The sequence below is a fragment of the Salvelinus sp. IW2-2015 genome, unplaced genomic scaffold (genome assembly GCF_002910315.2).
Source record: "Salvelinus sp. IW2-2015 unplaced genomic scaffold, ASM291031v2 Un_scaffold864, whole genome shotgun sequence".
NCBI classification, from domain to species: Eukaryota; Metazoa; Chordata; class Actinopteri; order Salmoniformes; family Salmonidae; genus Salvelinus; species Salvelinus sp. IW2-2015.
Window position 1 is genome coordinate 117,853 of NW_019942633.1, and position 23,028 is coordinate 140,880.

A 23,028-nucleotide genomic window follows, 5' to 3' on the forward strand; every position below is an offset into this window, starting at 1 on the left:
TTTTTAGCACTCACTATTGGATATAGACACAGTACATACAGAGTTGTAGTGGGGGATATACCCAGGTATATTAAGATGTACAGTATACCCCCAAAAATGTAATTGGGCATTGCATATACTCATACTCATATTCTTAATCTCCACTGATGCGTATAAAAGTAGTATAGCAGAGGTATACGCCGTATCAATTATGTAATTCAATAGAGAAATAATGTACAAAGTAGCCTACACAATCGCAAAGCATGTGAACTATATTCACATGCACCAGGCACACATAGCTAGTTTCACCGGAATATCAGGCAGCAAGAGCCTGCAGCTCTCAACTGGTTGTGGCATGAGGCAGCTCACAGAATTGAACGGCTAGGTAGGGTAGGAAAGACGTTTCAACTTATGATATCTACCAGTAAATGCTAACTAAGGCAACAATGGGTATGCAAACCAGGTATTAAAAAAGTTTGGTCTGAAGTATTCGTTAAATCTTTGCCATGCGCAATTCAGTCATCATGCACTGTAAAAAAAAATATAGTTTCAACTAATTATTATTAAGTAACTTGTTCCACAGCCTTGTTTTGATTACTTAACTTTTCGGTCCAAGTGTTACCATTGTTGGCACAAACTTAGCTCCAACTTGAGAAAACGTAGGCAAAAATTCAGTCAACTTAAAATGATGTGTTTGCTCAACTTGTCTCATATGCTCATTCAACTAGAAATTATAATTTGTGAATCTTACCTACAAAAGGCTGTGGAATTAGTTACAAACACACACAATGCTTTTAACATATAATGTTTTCAACGTACATATTTGACACACGTTGACGTACATGATTACATTGTGCATGTTCATTTACACACTAACTATTATTCATTATGTCGTCACCTGGGATTTGAACTTCGATCCTCCAGCTACACCACCATGTCTGTGTCAATTATCAGTTCATCGGACTATTCTCTCATCATTGATTTGATTTACACGACCTATTTCAGCAATTGTAGTTTTTTAGTTATAGTTGTCTAATGTTGGTGGGTCATATTACTCTGTTTAATTTGTACTCCTTAATCACAATGATAAATAAAATAGTTTATCTTGAGTGTATTTTTAACAGAGCTGAGATTTACTTTGCTGTGCAAAGTGTAGTAATACAGGAGAAATCAGTCATTGACACAGACATGGTGGTGTAGCAGGAAGATTGGACTGCTGTGAACCAAGAGGTTGTCAGTTCAAATCCCAGGTGAGGACATGTTGAACATGAATTACTGTATAAATGAACATGCACAATGTAATCATGTAAGTTGAAAGTATTGTATGTTATTAATAGCACTGTGTGTGTAACTACTTCTGCAGCCATTTTTAGGTAAGATGCTCAGATAATCATTTCGAGTTAAATGAAGATATGAGACAATTTGAGCAAACAAACAAGTCGACAGATTTTTTGCCTATGTTTTCTCAAGTTAGAGCTAAGTTTAGGACATATTTTTTTAGGTAACACTTGGACCAAAAAGTTGAGTAAACAAAAAAAAAGCCTGTGGAACCAGTTACTTAATAATAATTAGTTGAAACAACTACATTGTTTTTTTACATAGTTTTTTTTACATTGGGTGCTGTTTGAGTGAACATTTCTGAAGGCTTTACCCAAAAATCTTCCCAATTAATTATTGGCTGCAAAGTATGATATCATGATGATTTGTATCAATCGGGAGGGCATTTGTTTAGCCAATTCTGCATTAAATGTCGGCTGCAAAGTAAGCCTACCTGGCAGAATGATATCATGATGATTTGTATCAATCGGGAGGCCATTTGTTTAGCCAATTCTGCATTAAATGTCGGCTGCGAAGTAAGCCTACCTGGCAGAATGATATCATGATGATTTGTATCAATCGGGAGGCCATTTGTTTAGCCAATTCTGCATTAGAGGCCTGTATTATACCTGTCTCTTATACACATCTAGATGTGTATAAGAGACAGAAGTAAGCCTACCTGGCAGAATGATATCATGATGATTTGTATCAATCGGGAGGCCATTTGTTTAGCAAATTCTGCCATCCCATGTAGCCAAGGTGGAAAAATCTGCCTTTCTGGCCCTGAGCAAAGGCAGTTAACCCCAACAACAACTGGTCCCCGGGCGCCGATTATGTTGATTAAAGAAGCCCCCCCACCGCTCTGATTCAGGGGTTGTATTAATTAATGCGGAACACACATTTCGGTTGGCTGCATTCAGTTATGCAAATGACTATGTACCCCCTTTCCTGACATTGTACAGTTCAGAAACATCGCTAGCCAAACAATATTTTGCTAGGTGCACAATTTAATGAAAGTGCACCCAACTATTTTATTTTACTAGGCAAGTCAGTTAAGAACAAATTCTTATTTACAATGATGGCCTACCCCAGCCAAACCAATTGGGCCCAGCCAAACCCACGCTGGGCCACGCCAGCCAAACCCACGCTGGGCCACGCTGGGCCAATTGTGCGCCGCCCYATGGGACACACAATCACACCCAGTTGTGAAACAGCCTGGAATCAAACCAGGGTATGTAGTGATGCCTCTAGCACTGAGATTAAGTGCCTTAGACCGCTGCACCACTCAGGAGCCTCAGTTTGAGACATTTGACAATTTCATGCATGGAGAGACATAACATATTCTAATAAGTCATAAGTCAAACCATTATACCTGGATGCTGGATGTAAAGTGCTATCGACACTTAGTACAATTGATTTAGTGTCCTGAGTGGTATGGACATGAGTTCAGAGAGTGTGTTAGCAATATAACACTTACTCCCGACAATTTTTTTTTTTAATTTAGTCTTGAGTTATACTGCTATGTGATATTAGTTCAGGAGGTTTTTTGTATATCACTTGTTGGATCTAGACCGCAAACATACCTCTCTCATGCGTGACTTCCACACCTCATCAGAGTCTATTAGCAGGGAGCCAGTGGCATTTTGAAGCTGCTGGGACATGGCACTAGGGTCAGGGCACTGCCACTTAGGCAGAGCAAGTATGGCCAGGGTGGGGGTGATGAAGCTAAAGGTACCCCCCTGGAGGATTGGCAACCTGTGGAAAGAAAGAGGCAACCAGTAGCATGCATGGGTTAAGGGTGGAATGGTCTGGTTCATCTACCAGTGGTCTGCCTGGTAGCAAATAAGATTTAAGATTAGAAGAGTACAACTACCCTGGACTCTTTTAGATGAGTTTAGCTAACCTTTGACCTAAAGGTGTATAGATGCAGATTGTCAAAGAAGCTCAAGTTAACTCGATCACGACATACCCAATATTATCCCAATGTCGTCTCAATGGCCACGGAATGATTCCTGATATCTGGAGCCAAGAAAGGATGTATAGTAACGATAAGCTTCCTTGAAATGGGTAGGTGGTTGGGTAGCTGGTTGGGTAGCTACTATAGGTGCCTATTTGCCTGATTTATTCCACTGGATGCATCCCTGGTCTAGTAGTTTTAGCCTTATACAACCAACCCATTTTGGTCTTACAACAGTTGAGATACACTGAGTGTACAAAACATTAAGAACACCTGCTCTTTCCATGAAAGACTGACCAGGTGAATCGAGGGGAAAGCAATGATCCCTTATTGATGTAACTTGTTAAATCCACTTCAATCAGTGTAGATGAAGGGGAGGAGACAGGTTAAAGAAGGATTTTTAAGCCTTGACACACAATTGAGACATGGATTGTGTATGTGTGTCATTCAAAGGGTGAATGGGCAAGACAAGTATTGAAGTGCTTTTAGTAAGTTCCAGGCGCACTGGTTTGTATCAAGAACTGCAATGCCATACTAAGAAGGTGTTCCTAATGTTTAGTATACTCAGTGCATATTCAGTGTCATTACCGTATACTACTAGAGGGTACRCGTATTAGTTCAAACCAGCTTAAATAAATAAGGTTGCTGTTATGTTTATGATACATAACTGCTGGGCTGTGATAGACTCATCTGGGTGATTATCTAGTCTTATAATATAATATATATTATGTAATTCCATACTGACCAATCCTGCATCTGCACCTGGGCTCTTCAGCTCTAACTCATGGAAACTCAACATAAGGCTTTGGACAGGAATCATTCTTAAACTGTGGTAGGCCCAGGTCCTAACCCTGTCCTCACTATACTGTACATTAGGGCATTAAGCTGTCTGGAACTTTACTTTAYTTAGAACTGGAGACAGATATTTCCAAAAGGATTACCTAGATGGAAATAAACTCAGCAAAAAAAGAAACGTCCCTTTTTCAGGACCCTGTCTTTCAAAGATAACTTCACAGATCTTCATTGAAAAGGGTTTAAACACTGTTTCCCATGCTTGTTCAATGAACAATAAACAATTAATGAACATGCACCTGTGGAACGGTCATGAAGACACTGACAGCTTACAGACGGTAGGCATTTAAGGTCACAGTTATGAAAACTTAGGACACTAAAGAGGCCTTTCCACTGACTCTGAAAAACACCAAAAGAAAGAATGGCCAGGTCCCCTGCTCATCTGGTGAAAGGGCAATAAATTGCAATGTCCATACTGTGAGACGCCTAAGACAGAGCTACAGGGAGACAGGGGGACAGCTGATCGTCCTCGCATGGGCAAACCATGTGCAACAACACCTGCACAGGATCGGTTAACAATCCACAACAATCACACTGCAGGGACAGGTACAGGATGGCAACAACAACTGCCCGAGTTACACCAGGAATGCACAATCCCTCTATCAGTACTCAGACTTTCCGCAAAAGGCTGAGAGAGGCTGGACTGAGGGCTTGTAGGCCTGTTGTAAGGCAGGTCCTCACCAGACATCACCGGCAACAACATCGCCTAAGGGCACAAACCCACCRTCGCGGGACCAGACAGGACTGGCAAAAGTGCTCTTCAATGACAAGTCACAGTTTTGTCTCACCTGGGGTGATGGTCGAAGTCGTATAGATCATTGAAGGAATGAGCGTTACACCGAGGCCTGTACAGTACTSTGGAGCGGGATCGATTTGGAGGTTCAGGGTCCGTCATGGTCTGGGGCGGTGTGTCACAGCATCATCGGACTGAGATTGTYKKCAWTGMMRACAATCTCAATGCTGTGCGTTACAGGGAAGACATCCTCCTCCCTAATGTGGTACCCTTGCTGCAGGCTCATCCTGACATGACCCTMCAGCATGACAATGCCACCAGCCATACTGCTCGTTCTGTGTGTGATTTCCTGCAAGACAGGAATATCAATGTTCTGCCAAGGCCAGCGAAGAGCCCGGATCTCAATCCCATTGAGCACGTCTGGGACCTGTTGGATCAGAGGGTGAGGGCTAGGGCCATTCCCCCAAGAAATGTCCGGGAACTTGCTGGTGCCTTGGTGGAAGAGTGGGGTAACATCTCACAGCAAGAACTGGTCAATCTGGTGCAGTCCATGAGGAGGAGATGCACTGCAGTACTTAATGCAGCTGGTGGCCACACCAGATACTGACTGGTCCTTTTGATTTAAACACCCCCTTTGTTCAGGGACACGTTGTTCCATTTCTGTTAGTCACATGTCTGTGGAACTTGTTCAGTTTATGTCTCAGTTGTTGAATCTTGTTGTGTTCTTACAAATATTTACACATGTTAAGTTTGCTGAAAATGAACGCAGTTGACAGTGAGAGGACATTTATTTTTTTGCTGAGTTTAGAGAAGGTTTTTTGTTAAGTTCAGATTGCTGTTTGGGTTCAGATGTCTGTTTGGTTTCAGATCTCTGTTTTGGATTCAGATGTGTGCACGATTGCGTGTCTACTCAAGCAAGCATGTACACAGCCTTGTCTGTGTGTTCTTCTAAGCCTCTGTGGGTTTAAAGTAGGCTCCTACATGTGTTTGCATTTATACATCCTTGTGCCTATACACTGAGGCCTATACACTGAGGCCTATACACTGGCCTATACACACTCGGGAGCCCGAGTGGTGCAGCGGTTTTGTACAATCAGTGTATACATAAGTCGGAAGTGKACATACAYCTTTGCCAAATACATTTAAACTAAATTTTTCACAATTCCTGACATTTAATCCTAGTAAAAATTCCCTGTTTTAGGTCAGTTAGGATCACCACTTTATTTTAAGAATGTGAAATGTCAGAATAGAATAAGTTGAGAAAATGATTTATTTCAGCTTTTATTTCTTTCATCACATTCCCAGTGGGTCAGAAGTTTACATGCACTCAATAGTATTTGGTAGCATTGCCTTTAAATTGTTTAACTTGGGTCAAACGTTTCAGGTAGCCTTCCACAAGCTTCCCACGATAAGTTGGGTGAATTTTGGCCCATTCCTCCTGACAGAGMTGGTGTAACTGAGTCAGGGTTGTAGCCCTCCTTGCTCGCACACGCTATTTCAGTTCTGCCCACAAGTTTTCTATAGGATTGAGTTCAGGGCTTTGTGATGGCCACTCCAATACCTTGATTTTGTTGTCCTTAAGCCATTTTGCCACAACTTTGGAAGTATGCTTTGGGTCATTGTTCATTTGGAAGACCCATTTGCGACCAAGYTTTAACTTCCTAACTGATGTCTTGAGATGTTGCTTCAATATATCCACATAATTTCCTGCCTCATGATGCCAGCTATTTTGTGAAGTGCACCAGTCCCTCCTACAGACGGTAGGCATTTAAGGTCACAGTTATGAAAACTTAGGACACTAAAGAGGCCTTTCCACTGACTCTGAAAAACACCAAAAGAAAGATGCCCAGGTTCCCTGCTCATCTGTGTGAAAGGGCAATAAATTGCAATGTCCATACTGTGAGACGCCTAAGACAGAGCTACAGGGAGACAGGACGGACAGCTGATCGTCTTCGCATGGGCAAACCATGTGCAACAACACCTGCACAGGATCGGTACATCCAAACATCACACCTGCAGGACAGGTACAGGATGGCAACAACAACTGCCCGAGTTACACCAGGAATGCACAATCCCTCTATCAGTACTCAGACTTTCCTTTGGAAGTATGCTTTGGGTCATTGTTCATTTGGAAGACCCATTTGCGACCAAGCTTTAACTTCCTAACTGATGTCTTGAGATGTTGCTTCAATATATCCACATAAWTTCCTGCCTCATGATGCCAGCTATTTTGTGAAGTGCACCAGTCCCTCCTGCAGCAAAGCACCMTCACAACATGATGCTGCCACCCCCGTGCTTCACGGTTGGGATGATGTTCTTCGGCTTGCAAGCCTCCCCCTTTTTCCTCCAAACATAACGATGGTCATTATGGCCAAACACCTTTATTTTGTTTCATCAGACCAGAGGACATTTCTCCAAAAAGTACAATCTTTGTCCCCATGTGCAGTTGCAAACTGTAGTCTGGCTTTTTATGACGGTTTTGGAGCAGTGGCTTCTTCCTTGCTGAGCGGCCTTTCAGGTTATGTCGATATAGGACTCGTTTTACTGTGGAGATAGATACTTTTGTACCTGTTTCCTCCACCATCTTCACAAGGTCCTTTGCTGTTGTTCTGAGATTGATTTACACTTTTCGCACTAAAGTACATTCATCTCTAGGAGACAGAACGCGTCTCCTTCCTGAGTGGTATGACGGCTGCATGGTCACATGGTGTTTATACTTGCATTCTATTGTTTGTACAGATGAACGTGGTACCTTCAGGCGTTTCGAAATTACTCCCAAGGATGAACCAGACTTGTGGAGGTCAACAATTTWTTTTCTGAAGTCTTGGCTGATTTCTTTTGATTTTCCCATGATGTCAAGCAAAGAGSCACTGAGTTTGAAGGTAGGCCTTGAAATACATCCACAGGTATACCTCCAATTGACTCAAATTATGTCAATTAGCCTATCAGAAGCTTCTAAAGCCATGACATCATTTTCTGGAATTTTCCAAGCTGTTTAAAGGCACAGTCAACTTAGTGTATGTACTGTAAACTTCTGACCCACTGGAATTGTGATACAGTGAATTATAAGTGAAATAATCAATCTGTAAACATTTGTTGGAAAAAYTACTTGYGTCATGCACAAAGTAGATGTCCTAACCGACYTGCCAAAACTATAGTTTGTTAACAAGAAATTTGTGGAGTGGTTGAAAAAYGAGTTTTAATGACTCTAACCTAAGTGTATGTAAACTTCTGACTTCAACTGTATGTGTGTGCCCTTATGTGAAAGATAAGCTATTAAGGAAATGCCAAGAGGACTATCTACCTGGTTCCGATAGTGGTCTGAAGCAATGTGCACACACCCGACACGAAGAATATGGTGGAGATGAGTAGGCTCTTGGCGGCGTTGTTGTTTCCAATACAGAGAGGCTCGGCCAGGATCAGAGGCACTGCAATTATGCCACCGAATGCCAGAATATAATGCTGTTGACAGAAGCAGAAGAAAGACCGAAAGGCATGACCATGAAATGTCATGGTTCGAATCACAGTATATTGTAAACAGATAATCGTAACAACAGAACAACACATTGACATACCTGTCATGACTTGATATCACACACAAATACAAATGTCAGAACAAACTGTTCTAATACTATTATGATTAGGCTACATTCACCTTTACTATTTTCCCCATTCTTTTTCAGTCCAAACTTTTAAAGGGATAGTGAATAAGCCCTTTTTCTACCTAACCAAAGTCAGAGTAACTCATGGATAACATTTATATGTTTGTGGTACGTGTAGACTTCCAGCTGTTGCGCTCAAGCTAGTTAGCGATGGCTCACAACACTACCTCCAACTTCCTTCAAACTGCACTCAGAGACATAAAAATGGTATCCATAAGTTCATCTGACTCTGGGTAAGTAGAAAAAGGGCTTCATYGCCTAAATCTATCACTATCCCTTTAATGCTCTTCACAGGTTTTGGTTTAGCCTAGATCTCCCTTGGCCCAGGCCAAAACCACATTTCACGCATAACTTTCGCATAATGCATTAATTGAAGTTGGATAACACCAACATTGGCCCAGGTCTTAGCTGGCCCTCCTCTTTTCAGTGCTAGCCTTAATCACCCTAAACACCCGCCTGACCTTACAAACACATTGTTGAAATCAGCAGTGTGAAAACATATTTGCTGAATGACTTCTATAGGATATGCATTTAACTGTCCCCTCAGCTCCTCTGTTACTTTCTTTGACATGTTAGCCCTGGGCTTTCAGCATGCAGGTGTGCAAATGCTTGTGTTATACTGTTATCGCTCACATATGAGTGAGAATGACTAACAAATCAATGGGGGCCCCCTGGAGGTTAGGGCCCTGCGTGCCCAGTTGGTATTTGGCCATGGTTAATACAAGTTTAGATAGCTGGCTAGACTAACTACCAATCTAAAAATTGTTAGCTGACATGGCTAATTGAGTCTGTCAGTGACTGACATAACAAGGCAAAACTGCTGATGCACAACCAAATGTTGAAATTGCACCTATTCTTACTGCCAAGAGACCCCAACTGGGGCCCTAAAGCGACCGATTATGTCGCTTATGCCTGGAACTGGATAGTCCAGTGTTGACACAGTGCAGTGGGAAAATACCCTATTAGTCGATAATGACATTTGGTTTAAAGGGATAGACCAGGATATTGGCAATGAAGCTACATTAACAGCAACAACAACAATTTAAGCASAAAATAAGTTGTTCAATTACTAATAGGCCTACAATTAATATAACTACCGCTACCATTAATAATATAAGGTACTACAGACATACAGTGGGGTCCAAACTTATTGACACACTTGATAAAGATTATCAAAAATGATGTATAAAATAAGTCATTCAAATACTGAGCTATATTGTATGCTAAAAATATATATTATTTTATACTAATATAATAGCTCAGAGAGTCATATTTCTTTTATCAAAAAGGTAGGGTTCAAAATTATTGACACCCCTGTTTTCAATACCTATCAATGTCTCACCTTGCGGGGATAACGACACTGATACTTTTTCTAAAATGTTTGATGTTGGAGAACACATTGGGAGGGATCTTAGACCATTTCTCCATACATAAACCTTCCAGATCCTTGATATCGTTTGTCTGTGCTTATTTATTATTTTTTTTATTTTTTATTTAACCTTTATTTAACCAGGTAGGCAAATTGAGAACACGTTCTCATTTACAATTGCGACCTGGCCAAGATAAAGCAAAGCAGTTCGACACATACAACAACACATAGTTACACATGGAGTAAAACAAACWTATAGTCAATGATACAGTGAAAAAAAATAAGTCTATATACAATGTGAGCAAGTGAGGTGAGATAAGGGAGGTGAAGGCAAACAAATATATGTATAAATAAATAAAAATATAAAAAGGCCATGGTGGCGAAGTAAATACAACACAGCAAGTAAAATAAAAAATAAAAACACTGGAATGGTTGGTTTGCAGTGGAAGAAAGCGCAAAGTAGAGACAGAAATAATGGGGTGCAAAGGAGCAAAATAAATAAATAAATACAGTAGGTAAAGAGGTAGTTGTTTGGGCTAAWTTATAGATGGGCTATGTACAGGTGCAGTAATCTATGAGCTGCTCTGACAGCTGGTGCTTAAAGCTAGTGAGGGAGATAAGTGTTTCCAGTTTCAGAGATTTTTGTAGTTCGTTCCAGTCATTGGCAGCAGAGAACTGGAAGGAGAGGCGGCCAAAGGAAGAATTGGTTTTGGGGGTGACCAGAGAGATAAACCTGCTGGAGCGCGTGCTACAGGTAGGTGTTGCTATGGTGACCAGCGAGCTGAGATAAGGGGGGACTTTACCTAGCAGGGTCTTGTAGATGACCTGGAACCAGTGGGTTTGGCGACGAGTATGAAGCGAGGGCCAGCCAACGAGAGTGTACAGGTCGCAGTGGTGGGTAGTATATGGGGCTTTGGTGACAAAACGGATGGCACTGTGATAGACTGCATCCAGTTTATTGAGTAGGGTTTTGGAGGCTATTTTGTAAATGACATCACCGAAGTCGAGGATTGGTAGGATGGTCAGTTTTACAAGGGTATGTTTGGCAGCATGAGTGAAGGATGCTTTGTTGCGGAATAGGAAGCCAATTCTAGATTTAACTTTGGATTGGAGATGTTTGATGTGAGTCTGGAAGGAGAGTTTACAGTCTAACCAGACACCTAGGTATTTGTAGTTGTCCACATATTCTAAGTCAGAGCCGTCCAGAGTAGTGATGTTGGACAGGCGGGCAGGTGCAGGCAGCGATCGGTTGAAGAGCATGCATTTAGTTTTACTTGTATTTAAGAGCAATTGGAGGCCACGGAAGGAGAGTTGTATGGCATTGAAGCTCGCCTGGAGGGTTGTTAACACAGTGTCAATGGACTGCCCTCTTCAATTCAATGGGTTTAAAGCCCGACAACTGAGATGGCCATTGCAAAATTATAATTTTGTTGTCAATTAATAATTTCTTTGTGGATTTTGATGTGTGTTTGGTGTTATTGTCATGCTGGATGATACTGTTCACTTACTGTCAAGTTTCAGCCTCCTGGCAGAGGCAACCAGGTCTTTGGTTAAAATGTCCTGATACTGGATAAAGGTCATTGATGCGGTTGACCTTAATAAGGGCCCAAGGACTAGTGTAAGCAAAATAGCCCCATAACATCAAATATCCACCACCATATTTTACAGTAGGTACGGGGTAATTTTTTGCTCATGCAGTCTCATTTCGATGCCAAACCCGCCGCTGGTGTGCATAGCCAAAGAGCTCTATTTTCATGCTGTCCAACAAATGTAAACACCTGGACTTCACTAAACGGCATTGGCACTTGGATTGGAACCGGTGCTTTGGTCAGATGACATGAAAATAGAGCTCTTTGGCCACGCACACCAGTTTTGAGTTTGGGGTCGAAATGAGAAAGTATACGTGGGAAATGGAACCCTATTCCCTACATAGTGCACAGCTTTTGACCAGAGCCCTATAGGCACTCGTCACAAGTAGTGTACTAAAAAAGGAATAGGGTGCCACTTGGGCTTTATGGGTCCTGGTTAAAATTAGTACACTACATAGGAAATAGGGTGCAATTTCAGGCCCAATGGGTCCTGGTCAAATGTAGTGCACTACATAGGGAATAGGGTGCCATTTTAGACACAGCCAAGGACCCTCATGGTTTGCTAGATCCACTTCCTCCTTTATGTTTGTGTCTATCTTTTGAATAATCTCTGAAGGCCTTGTGCACAGTGCCTTCAGAAAGTATTCAGACCCCTTGACTTTTTCCATGTTATTACATTACAGCTTTATTCTAAAATTAATTCAATCGTTTTTTTTACTCATCAACCTACACACAATACCCCATATTGACAAAGCAAAAACTGTTTTTTTTAAACATTTTTTAAATATCACATTTAAATAAGTATTCAGACCCTTAACTCAGTACTTTGTTGAAGCACTTTCGGCAGCGATTACAGCATTGAGTCTTCTTGGGTATGACGCTACAAGCTTGGCACACCTGTATTTGGGGAGTTTCTCCCATTATTCTCTGCAGATCCTCTCAAGCTCTATAAGCTTGGATGGGGAGCGTTGCTGCACAGATATTTTCATGTCTCTCCAGAGATGTTAGATCGTGTTCAAGTCCGGGCTCTGGCTGGGCCACTCAAGGACATTCAGAGACTTGTCCCGAAGCCACTCCTGCGTTGTCTTGGCTGTGTGCTTAGGGTCGTTGTCCTGTTGAAAGGTGAACCTTCGCCCCAGTCTGAGGTCCTGAGTGCTCTGGAGCAGGTTTTCATCAAGGATCTTTCTGTACTTTGCTCCGTTCATCTTTGCCTTGATCCTGACTAGTCTCCCAGTCCCTGCYGATGGCATCCGTTTGGCTATTCTACCATAAAGGCCTGATTGGGGGAGTACTGCAGAGATGGTTGTCCTTCCTTCTCCCATCTCCACAGAGGAACTCTAGAGCTCTGTCAGAGTGACCATCGGGTTCTTGGTCACCTCCCTGACCAAGGCCCTTCTCCCCCGATTGCTCAGTTTGGCCGGGCGGCCAGCTCTAGGAAGAGTCTTGGTGGTTCCAAACTTCTTTCATTTAAGAATGATGGATGCCACTGTGTTCTTGGGGACTTTCAATGCTGCAGAAATGTTTTGGTACCCTTCCCCAGAACTGTGCTTCAACACAATCCTGTCTCGGAGCTCTACAGACAATTCCTTCAACCTCATGACTTGGTTTTTGCTCTTACATGCCCTGTCAACTGTGGGACCTTATATACCTTGTTAGCTTGGGGATTCGATATTTTGGTTACTGGCCCAACGCTCTAACCACTACACTAGGTTACCTAGACAGGTGTGTGCCTTTCTAAATCATGTCCAATCAGTTGAATTTACCACAGGTGGACTCCAATTAAGTTCTAGAAACATCTCAAGGATGATCAATGGAAACAGGATGCACCTGAGCTCAATTTTGAGTCTCATAGCAAAGGGTCTGAATACTTATGTAAATAAGGTATCTATTTTTTATTTTTTATAAATTTGTCACTTTGTCATTATGGGATATTGTGTGTATATTGCTGAGGATTTAATGTAAGGTAACAAAATGTGATAAAGTCAAGGGGTCTGATTACTTTCCGAGGGCACTATATACTATATATCCTGACCTTATGGTGAGCCTTTGAGCTTATGCATCCTTGATGTCTGCTCAGGTCTTCCAGAAAGAGCTGTTCGATGCTATACACCAGAACTTCATGTTAAAGGGTCTGTCCAACCTCCTCATTATGGGAAATGTAACCCTATCTGTCCCAAGACCCAAGTAAATATCTGCTTTTCATTTATCGACTAATATTTATATTTAGCCTCACAACTAAGTATTTTACAATTTTATTTTCAGGACAACCAGGGCTACAGGTAGAACACAGACCCATTTGATACAAACAGTTGCATTAATGAGTGTTATTGACAACTTCAATTTAACTAATAGGGTCGTCAAAAACAAAAACCTGATAAAACAATGATTTTATATGAATGCTGTAAGTCTGGGATGGGCGACTGGCGGCACCTCTTTTGTAGGCCTGCAAACCAATATTTTTTTKGGGGGGGGACTCAGTTGGCCTGAATTTATTGTTCAGAGTTAAAATAATAGAATACCCAAGGTGCAATTTCGAAATTTGTTTGTGCATCAGCAGTCACTCAATAGGCCCATGTCAGCTAAATTATTTTAGATAGAGGCCAGCTATCTGAAATTGTAGTAAGCATAACCAAATTACCGACTGGGGTAATTAATATGATCATCAGTTGTCATATTAAAAACTGTAAACATTTGCCTCCACCCTATGGCAAAATGTGTAGAATTGAAGGAAATAGTGGCCCCACCCCATAAAAAGTTTCCCCTCCCGGCTGTAAGTACAGAAATTGTTTGCTCTGTGGGAAAATCATATCCAGTGACAACTGTGTGAAGTTTTGAGTTTTTGACAGCAACTATGTGAGCTTTATACAGTATTATAGACACTATGTCCTGGGATTTCCTTTGTTCTTCTGTGTTGAAGAACCTCTTAACTTCCAACGACTATTGTGTAACTTGTGAGCGTCATAGAGAAAAACATGTTACACGTGCGTGTTCATGAGAGTCTTGGGTTTTCATGGATACAGTGCTGTGAAAAAGTATTTGCCCCATTCTGATTTTCTCTGTTTTTGCATATTTTTATGATAATAAATGTTGTCAGATCTTCAACCAAAACCTAATATTAGATCAAAGGAACCTGAGTTTACAAATAACAACAACAAGAAATGTATATATTTTTTAATTTAATTAACAAAGTTATGGAACACTCAATTCCTCTGGGTGAAAAATTAATTGCCCCCATACACTCAATAACCGGTTGTACCACCTTTAGCTGCAATGACTCCAACCAAATGCTTCCTGTAGTTGTTGATCAGTCTCTCACATCACTGTGGAGGAATTTTGGCCCACTCTTGCATGTAGAACTGCTTTAACTCAGCGACATTTGTGGGGTTTCAAGCATGAACTGCTCGTTTCAAGTCCTGCCACAACATCTCAATTGGGGTTAGGTCTGAACTTTGACTAGGCCATTCCAAAACTTCAAATGTTTTGCTTTTTAAACATTTTCATGTAGACTTGATTGTGTGTTTTTAATCATTGTTTTGCTGCATGACCCAGCTGCGCTTCAGCTCCAGCTCACAAACGGATGGCCTGAAATCCTCCTCTAGAATTCAATGATACAGAGCAGAATTCGTGGTTCTTCTATTAAGGCAAGTTGTCCAGGTCCTGAGGCAGCAAAGCATCCCCAAACCATCACAGTACCACCACCATGCTTGACCGTTGGTATGAGGTTCTTACTTTGGAATGCAGTGTTTGGTTTTCGCCAGACATAATGGGACCTATCTCGTCCAAAAAGTTGACTCAAGATTGCAAAAAAATGCCTGGAAGCACCTGGATGATCATCAAGACTCTTGGAAGAATGTTCTATGGACAGGTGAGTCGAAAGTATAACTTTTTGGACGACATGTTTGCAGCTCAAACCATTCTGACTACAGACGTTTTTGTAAAAGATAACCGGCCCCGGGCTTCTTCGGGGTCCACCCTTGTCTCACAAACACCGGATGCAGAAGAAATAGACTAATCCAATGGTACATTAATTAAGATATGGGCTGTTTCCTGTCCATTATGTTTTGTACCTTTGAGGAATGGTGACATCAAATATGGGGTGACTTTGAAGTGAGTAAGGAAAGACAGAGCAGGAGTGGCATGAGATGGGGACCAGCATGCAGAACTATTTCCAAGAAATGCTAGATGGGAAATGGTTATAGGTGGGAGACTTAATTGTAGACTAAGATATATTTATACAGGGGAAGAGGGAGTAGGTAAAGGATGTACATTTACATTTTAGTCATTTAGCAGACGATCTTATCCAGAGCAACTTACAGTTAGTGTATTCATCTTAAAGTAGCTTGGTGAGACAATCACATATTACAGTCGTAGTAAGTACATGTTTCCTCAATAAAGAAGATGTCTGGTTCACAGCAGGTTTCGGGTCCATCCCATTTAAATTCAGTCAATTCAGGAAGTAAATTGACATTCCAATTCCAATTTTCCTTGAATCTTCTTAATTTTCAATTGGAAGGGGGATTTCAGTTCACTTCCTGAATTAACTAAATTAAAATGAAATTGAGCCCAACCCTGGTGGTTAACACTGGGTACAACCTGCACTGTGTTGTTCCCTTACCTGGAAGCCCAGCAGGATGCAGAGATACCATGGTGGCCTATCATTGATGGAGTAGACCAGGTCCAGGCCTTTGTTCTGGTCCTCCAGACCTTCTTCCAGGCCCTCCGTGTGAACCACCTCCATGTCAATCCTCTCTGACTGATCACTGTCTGGGCCCTGTGGAGGAAAACTGTCTTTAGAGGGGAAGTTGAAATTTGCCTATATGGCCTATATACCACAGCTAGGGGTTGTTCTTACGCACAATGCAACGCGGAGTGCCTGGACACAGCCCTTAACTGTGGTATATTGGCCATATATCACAAACCCCCTCGGTGCCTTATTGCTATTATAAACTGGTTACCAATGTAATTAGAGCAGTAAAAATACATGTTTTGTCATACCCGTGGTATACCTGATATACTGTACCACGGCTGTCAGCCAATCAGCATTCAGGGCTCGAACCACCCAGTTTATAATCTTACATATACCATTTCCTGGAGAAAAAAAGTTAACGAGAAAAGTATAGTACTCTTCAAAGACTAAGAATAATTTTTAAAGTAAAACATATTATATCTCAAGATACAGTTTTTAGTGGTTTTCTGAGAAAAACAGAACAGAAACAGTCCAACTACAACCACACAGGATTGTGTTACCTCCCTTTAACATTCTTCTCTGATGTCAAATTCATTCTAAAAGAACAGTATGCCAAAGACTAAAAGAGAAAACAAGAAACAGCTGCCTGTGAAGGAAGTCTAAGTGGTATTCCTACCATTCCAGGAGATTTATATTTTACCACAAGGAAAAAGGGTATGTCTAATATGTGCTAGTGCTACTGTGTAACGGCCACAGTGCTTGTTCAATCATTGAAATGACCCATAGGAATCCATATCCATGTCACCATTATGGCCTGAGCTATGGAGTCCATCTTCTGTCCCATGCACCCTGCGACCGTGAAAGGGAAATTTATACTGAGTCTGATGGGAGCATGTGATTGGCGATATGGTAGAAAATGGCACCGGTGTGGGCAGCTAGTAATCCATTCTGACGGTAAACAAGGCCATATAGCCCACTGACGCTACTTAAAACCAGTCAGTGTCCTAAAGATAAAGAGGTCAGGTACATGTTAACACGTATCTCACAAGATGTATTACCTTCCCTATGCTCTGTGTGTTCTTCCGCAATGTTTTAACCAATTCACTATGGATTAAATCTTGTTTAAAAAGGGTGATTGCTTTGTTGACTGAGCTCAAGTAACGTTAGCAATGTTTAATCGGGCAAGAAGTTGATTTGACCAATTATACAGTAGCAGGTATAGATATTCCTTACATTCTAGAGACACGCACATGATAACGCTTATGTTCAGTCATACACCGTATTTGTGTCTACAAACACCTGTATCTACAAACACCTGTTACATCTTCTTTTGTAACTATTGCTAACCTTCATCATGATGCCTAATCTCTCATTGAGGTAAGGTGAATGATATGTATGAAATGTGTGGTATGAATACATTTTCACTGGCAAGAGGTGGAGAGGAAGCAGGTGCTGTATTGAGGAAAAAGGTTAAAGCAGAAATGGATAGCAATGTGTTCAACAGGTACAGAAATCTTACAACTGTCACAAAAAAAGCCTTAAAATCACTCTGTAAGCCTTTAATCTGAGAACAGTACCTCCGATGCCTCATCACATGAACACAGTCAAAGAATTCAACAGGATTTCTCAGAACCAATCCATGTCTTTGCTTGTTTGATCCACAAAAGGTAGACTTATCCAACAGCTGGTTTCAGCGGGAAGTGCTTAGGCTACGATCTGCTAATCCTTTGCTGCCACCTAATGGATTTCCCCTCCACCTTCCTTTAAATGTGGATCTCCAGGGACATTGATATAAATGTTCTAATAGCTTAGTTGAAGGAAGCTTTTCACTGCATGTGGGTGTGTAGCCTACTGCACAGCATGACACGAGCATAATGACCCTCTAATCTTGAATCATAAACATATGCCTTCCCACTAGAACTTCCTTCACTTCCCTCATTCCATTTTAGAAGTATAAGACTCCAGAGTCTTGGCAATCAGTTACTAATTTGCCACCTTACTAACACAACCAACTGTGGCTTTTCAACAACCTCAACAACCATATATGGGCAAATTACACTACATGACCAAAAGTATGTGGACACCTGCTCGTTGCACATCTCATTCCAAAACCACGGGCATTAATATGAAGTTGGTCCCCCCTTTGCTGCTATAACAGCCTTCACTCTTCCGGGAAGGCTTTCCACTAGATGTTGGAACATTACTGCGGGGACTTGATTCCATTCAGCCACAAGAGCATTAGCGAGGTCGGGCAATGGTGTTGGCCGATTAGGCCAGGCTCACAGGTGTTCGATGGGGTTGTGGTCAGGGCTCTGTGCAGGCCAATCAAGTTCTTCCAAACCGATCTCAACAAATAATTTCTGTATGGACCTCACTTTATGCACCGGGGCATTGTCATGCTGAAAAAGGAAAGGGCCTACCACAAACTGTTGCCACAAAGTTGGAAGCACAGAATCGTCTAGAATGTCATTGTATGCTGTAGCGTTAAGATTTCCCTTCACTGGAACTAAGGGGCCTAGCCTGAACCATGAAAAACAGCCACAGACCATTATTCCTCCTCCATCAAACTTTACAGTTGGCACTATGCATTGGGGCAGGTAGCGTTTCCTAGCATCCTCCAAACCCAGATTTGTCTGTCGGACTGCCAGATGGTGAAGAGTGATTCATTACTCCAGAGAACACGTTTCCACTGCTCCAGAGTCCAATGGCGGTGAGCTTTACACCACTCCAGCCAACGCTTGCCATTGCGCATGGTGATCTTAGGCTTGTGTGCAGATGCTCGGCCATGGACACCCATTTCATGAAGCTCCCGATAAACAGTTCTTTACCTGACATTGATTCCAGAGGCAGTTTGGAACTCAGTAGTGAGTGTTGCAACCGAGGACAGATGATTTTTACGCGCTATGCGCTTCAGCACTCGGTGGTCCCGTTCTGTGAGCTTGTGTGGCCTACCACTTCGGGGCTGAGCCGTTGTTGCTCCTAGACTCTTCCAGTTCACAATAACAGCACTTACATTTGACCGTGGCAGCTCTAGCARGGAAGAAATTTGACGAACCTCCTTGTTGGAAAGGTGGCATCCTATGACGGTGCCACGTTGAAAGTCACTGAGCTCTTCAGTAAGGCCATTCTACTGCCAATATATGTCTTTGGAGATTGCATGGCTGTGTGCTCAATGTTATACACCTGTCAGCAATGGGTGTGGCGGAAATAGCCGAATCCACTCATTTGAAGGGGTGTCCAAATACTTTTGTATATATACAGTGGGGCAAAAAAGTATTTAGTCAGCCACCAATTGTGCAAGTTCTCCAACTTAAAAAGATGAGAGAGGCCTGTAATTTTCATCATAGGTACACTTCAACTATGACAGACAAAATGAGAAAAAAAATCCAGAAAATCACATTGTAGGATTTTTTATGAATTTATTTGCAAATTATGGTGGAAAATAAGTATTTGGTCACCTACAAACAAGCAATATTTCTGGCTCTCACAGACCTGTAACTTCTTCTTTAAGAGGCTCCTCTGTCCTCCACTCGTTACCTGTATTAATGGCACCTGTTTGAACTTGTTATCAGTATAAAAGACACCTGTCCACAACCTCAAACAGTCACACTCCAAACTCCACTATGGCCAAGACCAAAGAGCTGTCAAAGGACACCAGAAACAAAATTGTAGACCTGCACCAGGCTGGGAAGACTGAATCTGCAATAGGTAAGCAGCTTGGTTTGAAGAAATAACTGTGGGAGCAATTATTAGGAAATGGAAGACATACAAGACCACTGATAATCTCCCTCGATCTGGGGCTCCACGCAAGATCTCACCCCGTGGGGTCAAAATGATCACAAAATCATGAAAATTACAGGCCTCTCTCATCTTTTTAAGTGGGAGAACTTGCACAATTGGTGGCTGACTAAATACTTTTTTGCCCCACTGTAGTGTATTATGGATATTTCTCTTTTTTAAGTAGACAACATCACTTCCATTTCTGAGCATAGTATTTAGTGCAGAACAGATGTGGAATGCAACAGTTACATGAATGTTTAATGCATCATGCTGTTGCTGAATTGATACTGAATACACCATATTTGTTATTTCAAAACTTGGGGAATCGGAGTCTGTCCCCCGGACCATTTGGCTCTAAATGCTGGGATCGATCTCGGACACACAAGCTGTTGGTTCAGATACACCTTCCACTTGTTGTCATGAAGTCGGAAAAACATTCCAAACCTTAATTTAAACATAATCTCCAGACAGTCATGGACTCTAGTCATGGTCTCAATGTTTATCTTCTACACTTGTGAGACATTTTTACTCTGTGAGATTTTGATCCTGGTAAAAAATATTTGACCAAACGTTATTCATTCACCGCAAAGTCTTTATCTGGTCAAAATACAGCAACAACAAAAGTCATTGTTGAAAATACTGCAGTGGAGACACAGTGTAGGAATTAGAAAACATTCTTCAACGTATATATTTCTTTATGTTTTTTACTTAGATGATTGTATAATAATGTGCTATTCATTTGATTGATTGAGCTGATTTGATTTGACCATTTTAATGTGTGGTACCTGGTCTTAGGGTTATTGACTGTGGGATTTGCCTGTTCTTGGCATTTTCCCAACTCAATGTGCTGGGAAAATGCCACGACACGAAGAAAGATGTATAACACTGCAGTTTAGTCCACCACAGTTGAATGCATTATATTGAATTAGCAAATAAATAAACGCATACATTTATCATGAACGTTTGCTTTGGCTCAGCCAATTGTTGCTATTTAGATTTTGTGCAGGCAGCTGTTGTTTTAGTTGTTAGGTTGAGGAGAAATATGCTTGGGGGGGTGAAAATAAATAAAGTCTCAATCCAGCTGTGTACACTAAGCGCTCCATTCAGTCTGAAATAAATAGAAATTGTAATTCAGCAACATTTACTTTGGCTCCATAACTATAATGCATTATTAAGCTATTACAAAACATTTTAAGACTTGTTTGTCATAAGTACGCACAGTACAACCCATTTATTATGTCCTATTATCATCTTATAATTAAGCAATAAGGCCCGAGGGATGTGGTATATGGCCAATATACCATGACTAAGGGCTGTTCTTACGCACAATGCAACGTGGAGTGCCTGGACACAGCCCTTAGCCGTGGAATATTGGCCATATACCACATATACCACAATAGCCTTATTGCTATTATAAACTGGTTACCAACATAATTAGAGCAGTAAAAATAAATGTTTTGTCATCGACGCCTTTGTAGCCTGAATGGAGAAGCTTTTATGTACGAACCGGTCCACAGGGGATACCAGTGTATAGCCGGCTGCATGTATTGCCTTTGGATGGTAAGATGAAACAATTCAATATCGCAAGCTGCCGGCCTTAGGGTTAATTATAAGGATGATTATAAACTGGGTGGTTCGAGACCTGAATGCTGATTGGCTGACAGCTACTAGCATGGTGGTGGAAAATGGTGTTTCATAAAGAAAGTATGCATATTTTCCCAGTTTTTCCCTTCTTCTCGCCATTACATTGAGTAAAGGCAATTAACTCCTTTGCAGCCTGAATGGAGAAGGTTTTATGTACGAAACGGTTCACGGAGGATACCAGTGTATAGCCGGCTGCATGCATTAGCTTTGTACGGTAAGATGAAACGACTCAATATCGCTATCTGATGGCCTTTTGTGTACCTTCTAATCATCCTTATTATCATCGTAATTCATCCTGGCTAACTGCTTTTCCAAGTCAGTTTTCTAGACATTGATTACCATTAAGGCTTTGCAGTGGGAGAGAGAACTTACGCATATAAATAAATAAAAAGGCCAATTGTATGGAGAGAATATTGAAATAATTCCTTAGGAGTCAAACACATAGTTTATAGGTTAGAACTGTGTTATTACCATTTTAATGTAATTTCTTGTCATTTCTATATATATATTGGTTTTGGATTGCATGACTGTATTTGATAACAACATATCTATGCTACATGCTGTGGTATCAAACAATGTCTTCCATTGAGCTACCCAGTCTGTTCAGTATGCTCTGGGAAAATTACATTCCACAGTAGCTTAAAGTCAGCTCTAGTTGCTAAGATGAATAACTCAGCCCTTTGTTTTCCTCCTGCACAGAAGTAAACCAGCATGAATGCAGTGGGGAAAAGTTCCCACATCCCACTAAAATTGTGTTCAATTGAGACCCAACATCATGAAATCTAGCTTAAGAAACCAAAGATTTCAAGGAACCAATGAACACTGAACTAAATGAATTCACATACATTTGAGAGTCTGTGATACTTAAGGCAGTGTGATTTGGCAGTGCTTCGGTTGTTTTGACAGAGTGACGCAGCACTTACCCCAAAGGCAGGGTTGACCGACCCCTGATCGCTCAATCCTATCTCAACTTTCGGGTCCTGGGTAAGATGCATGCTGGTGCGTAGGCACAGAGACAGTGGTGGCTGGACGCTGAGGCTCACAGGGACCCCTCAAACTTCTCCACACGCTACACACTCACTGGGAAAACTCTGAGAAACACTGGACCTTAGGAAAGCATGAAGAGTCCCGTCATGTTGTCAAGGGAACCACAGTTGAATCACTAGCAAAACGTTGTTGTATAATCCCTCCAAACTATTTGTTGTTTTAGCCCCTGACCTTTTGTCATGTGTCTATCGTGATGTTGTAATGGGTAATATTTGATATATATGCACATTATATACACCTCACATGTGCCTCGTAATAAGACTATTCAATGAATATGTTAACAAAGTCTGACTCCATCAGATGATCTAGCATTATGCAAGAGACTGTAGTTCAGTTACAGTAATAGGCCATCAAGAAATGTCTGAGAATGGAATTCTAAATACAAGTTTATTTAATTAATTTGTAAATTGAA

General features: G+C 41.4%; 1 protein-coding gene across 1 annotated transcript in view; it reads right to left on the reverse strand.

The window, feature by feature from the left end:
• The window catches only part of LOC112069036 (solute carrier family 23 member 2), a 77,588-nt gene extending 54,871 nt beyond the window's left edge, over positions 1 to 22,717 (reverse strand). The window contains exons 1-4 of the mRNA XM_024136291.2: positions 22,493 to 22,717; positions 16,074 to 16,229; positions 8,143 to 8,300; positions 2,880 to 3,051 (exon numbers count right to left, since the gene is read on the reverse strand). Of these exons, the coding sequence (XP_023992059.1) occupies positions 2,880 to 3,051; positions 8,143 to 8,300; positions 16,074 to 16,229; positions 22,493 to 22,564 (558 nt within the window). The 5' untranslated portion in view covers positions 22,565 to 22,717. The remainder of the gene's footprint in view (positions 1 to 2,879; positions 3,052 to 8,142; positions 8,301 to 16,073; positions 16,230 to 22,492) is intronic.
• Positions 22,718 to 23,028: the final 311 nt, after the last annotated feature.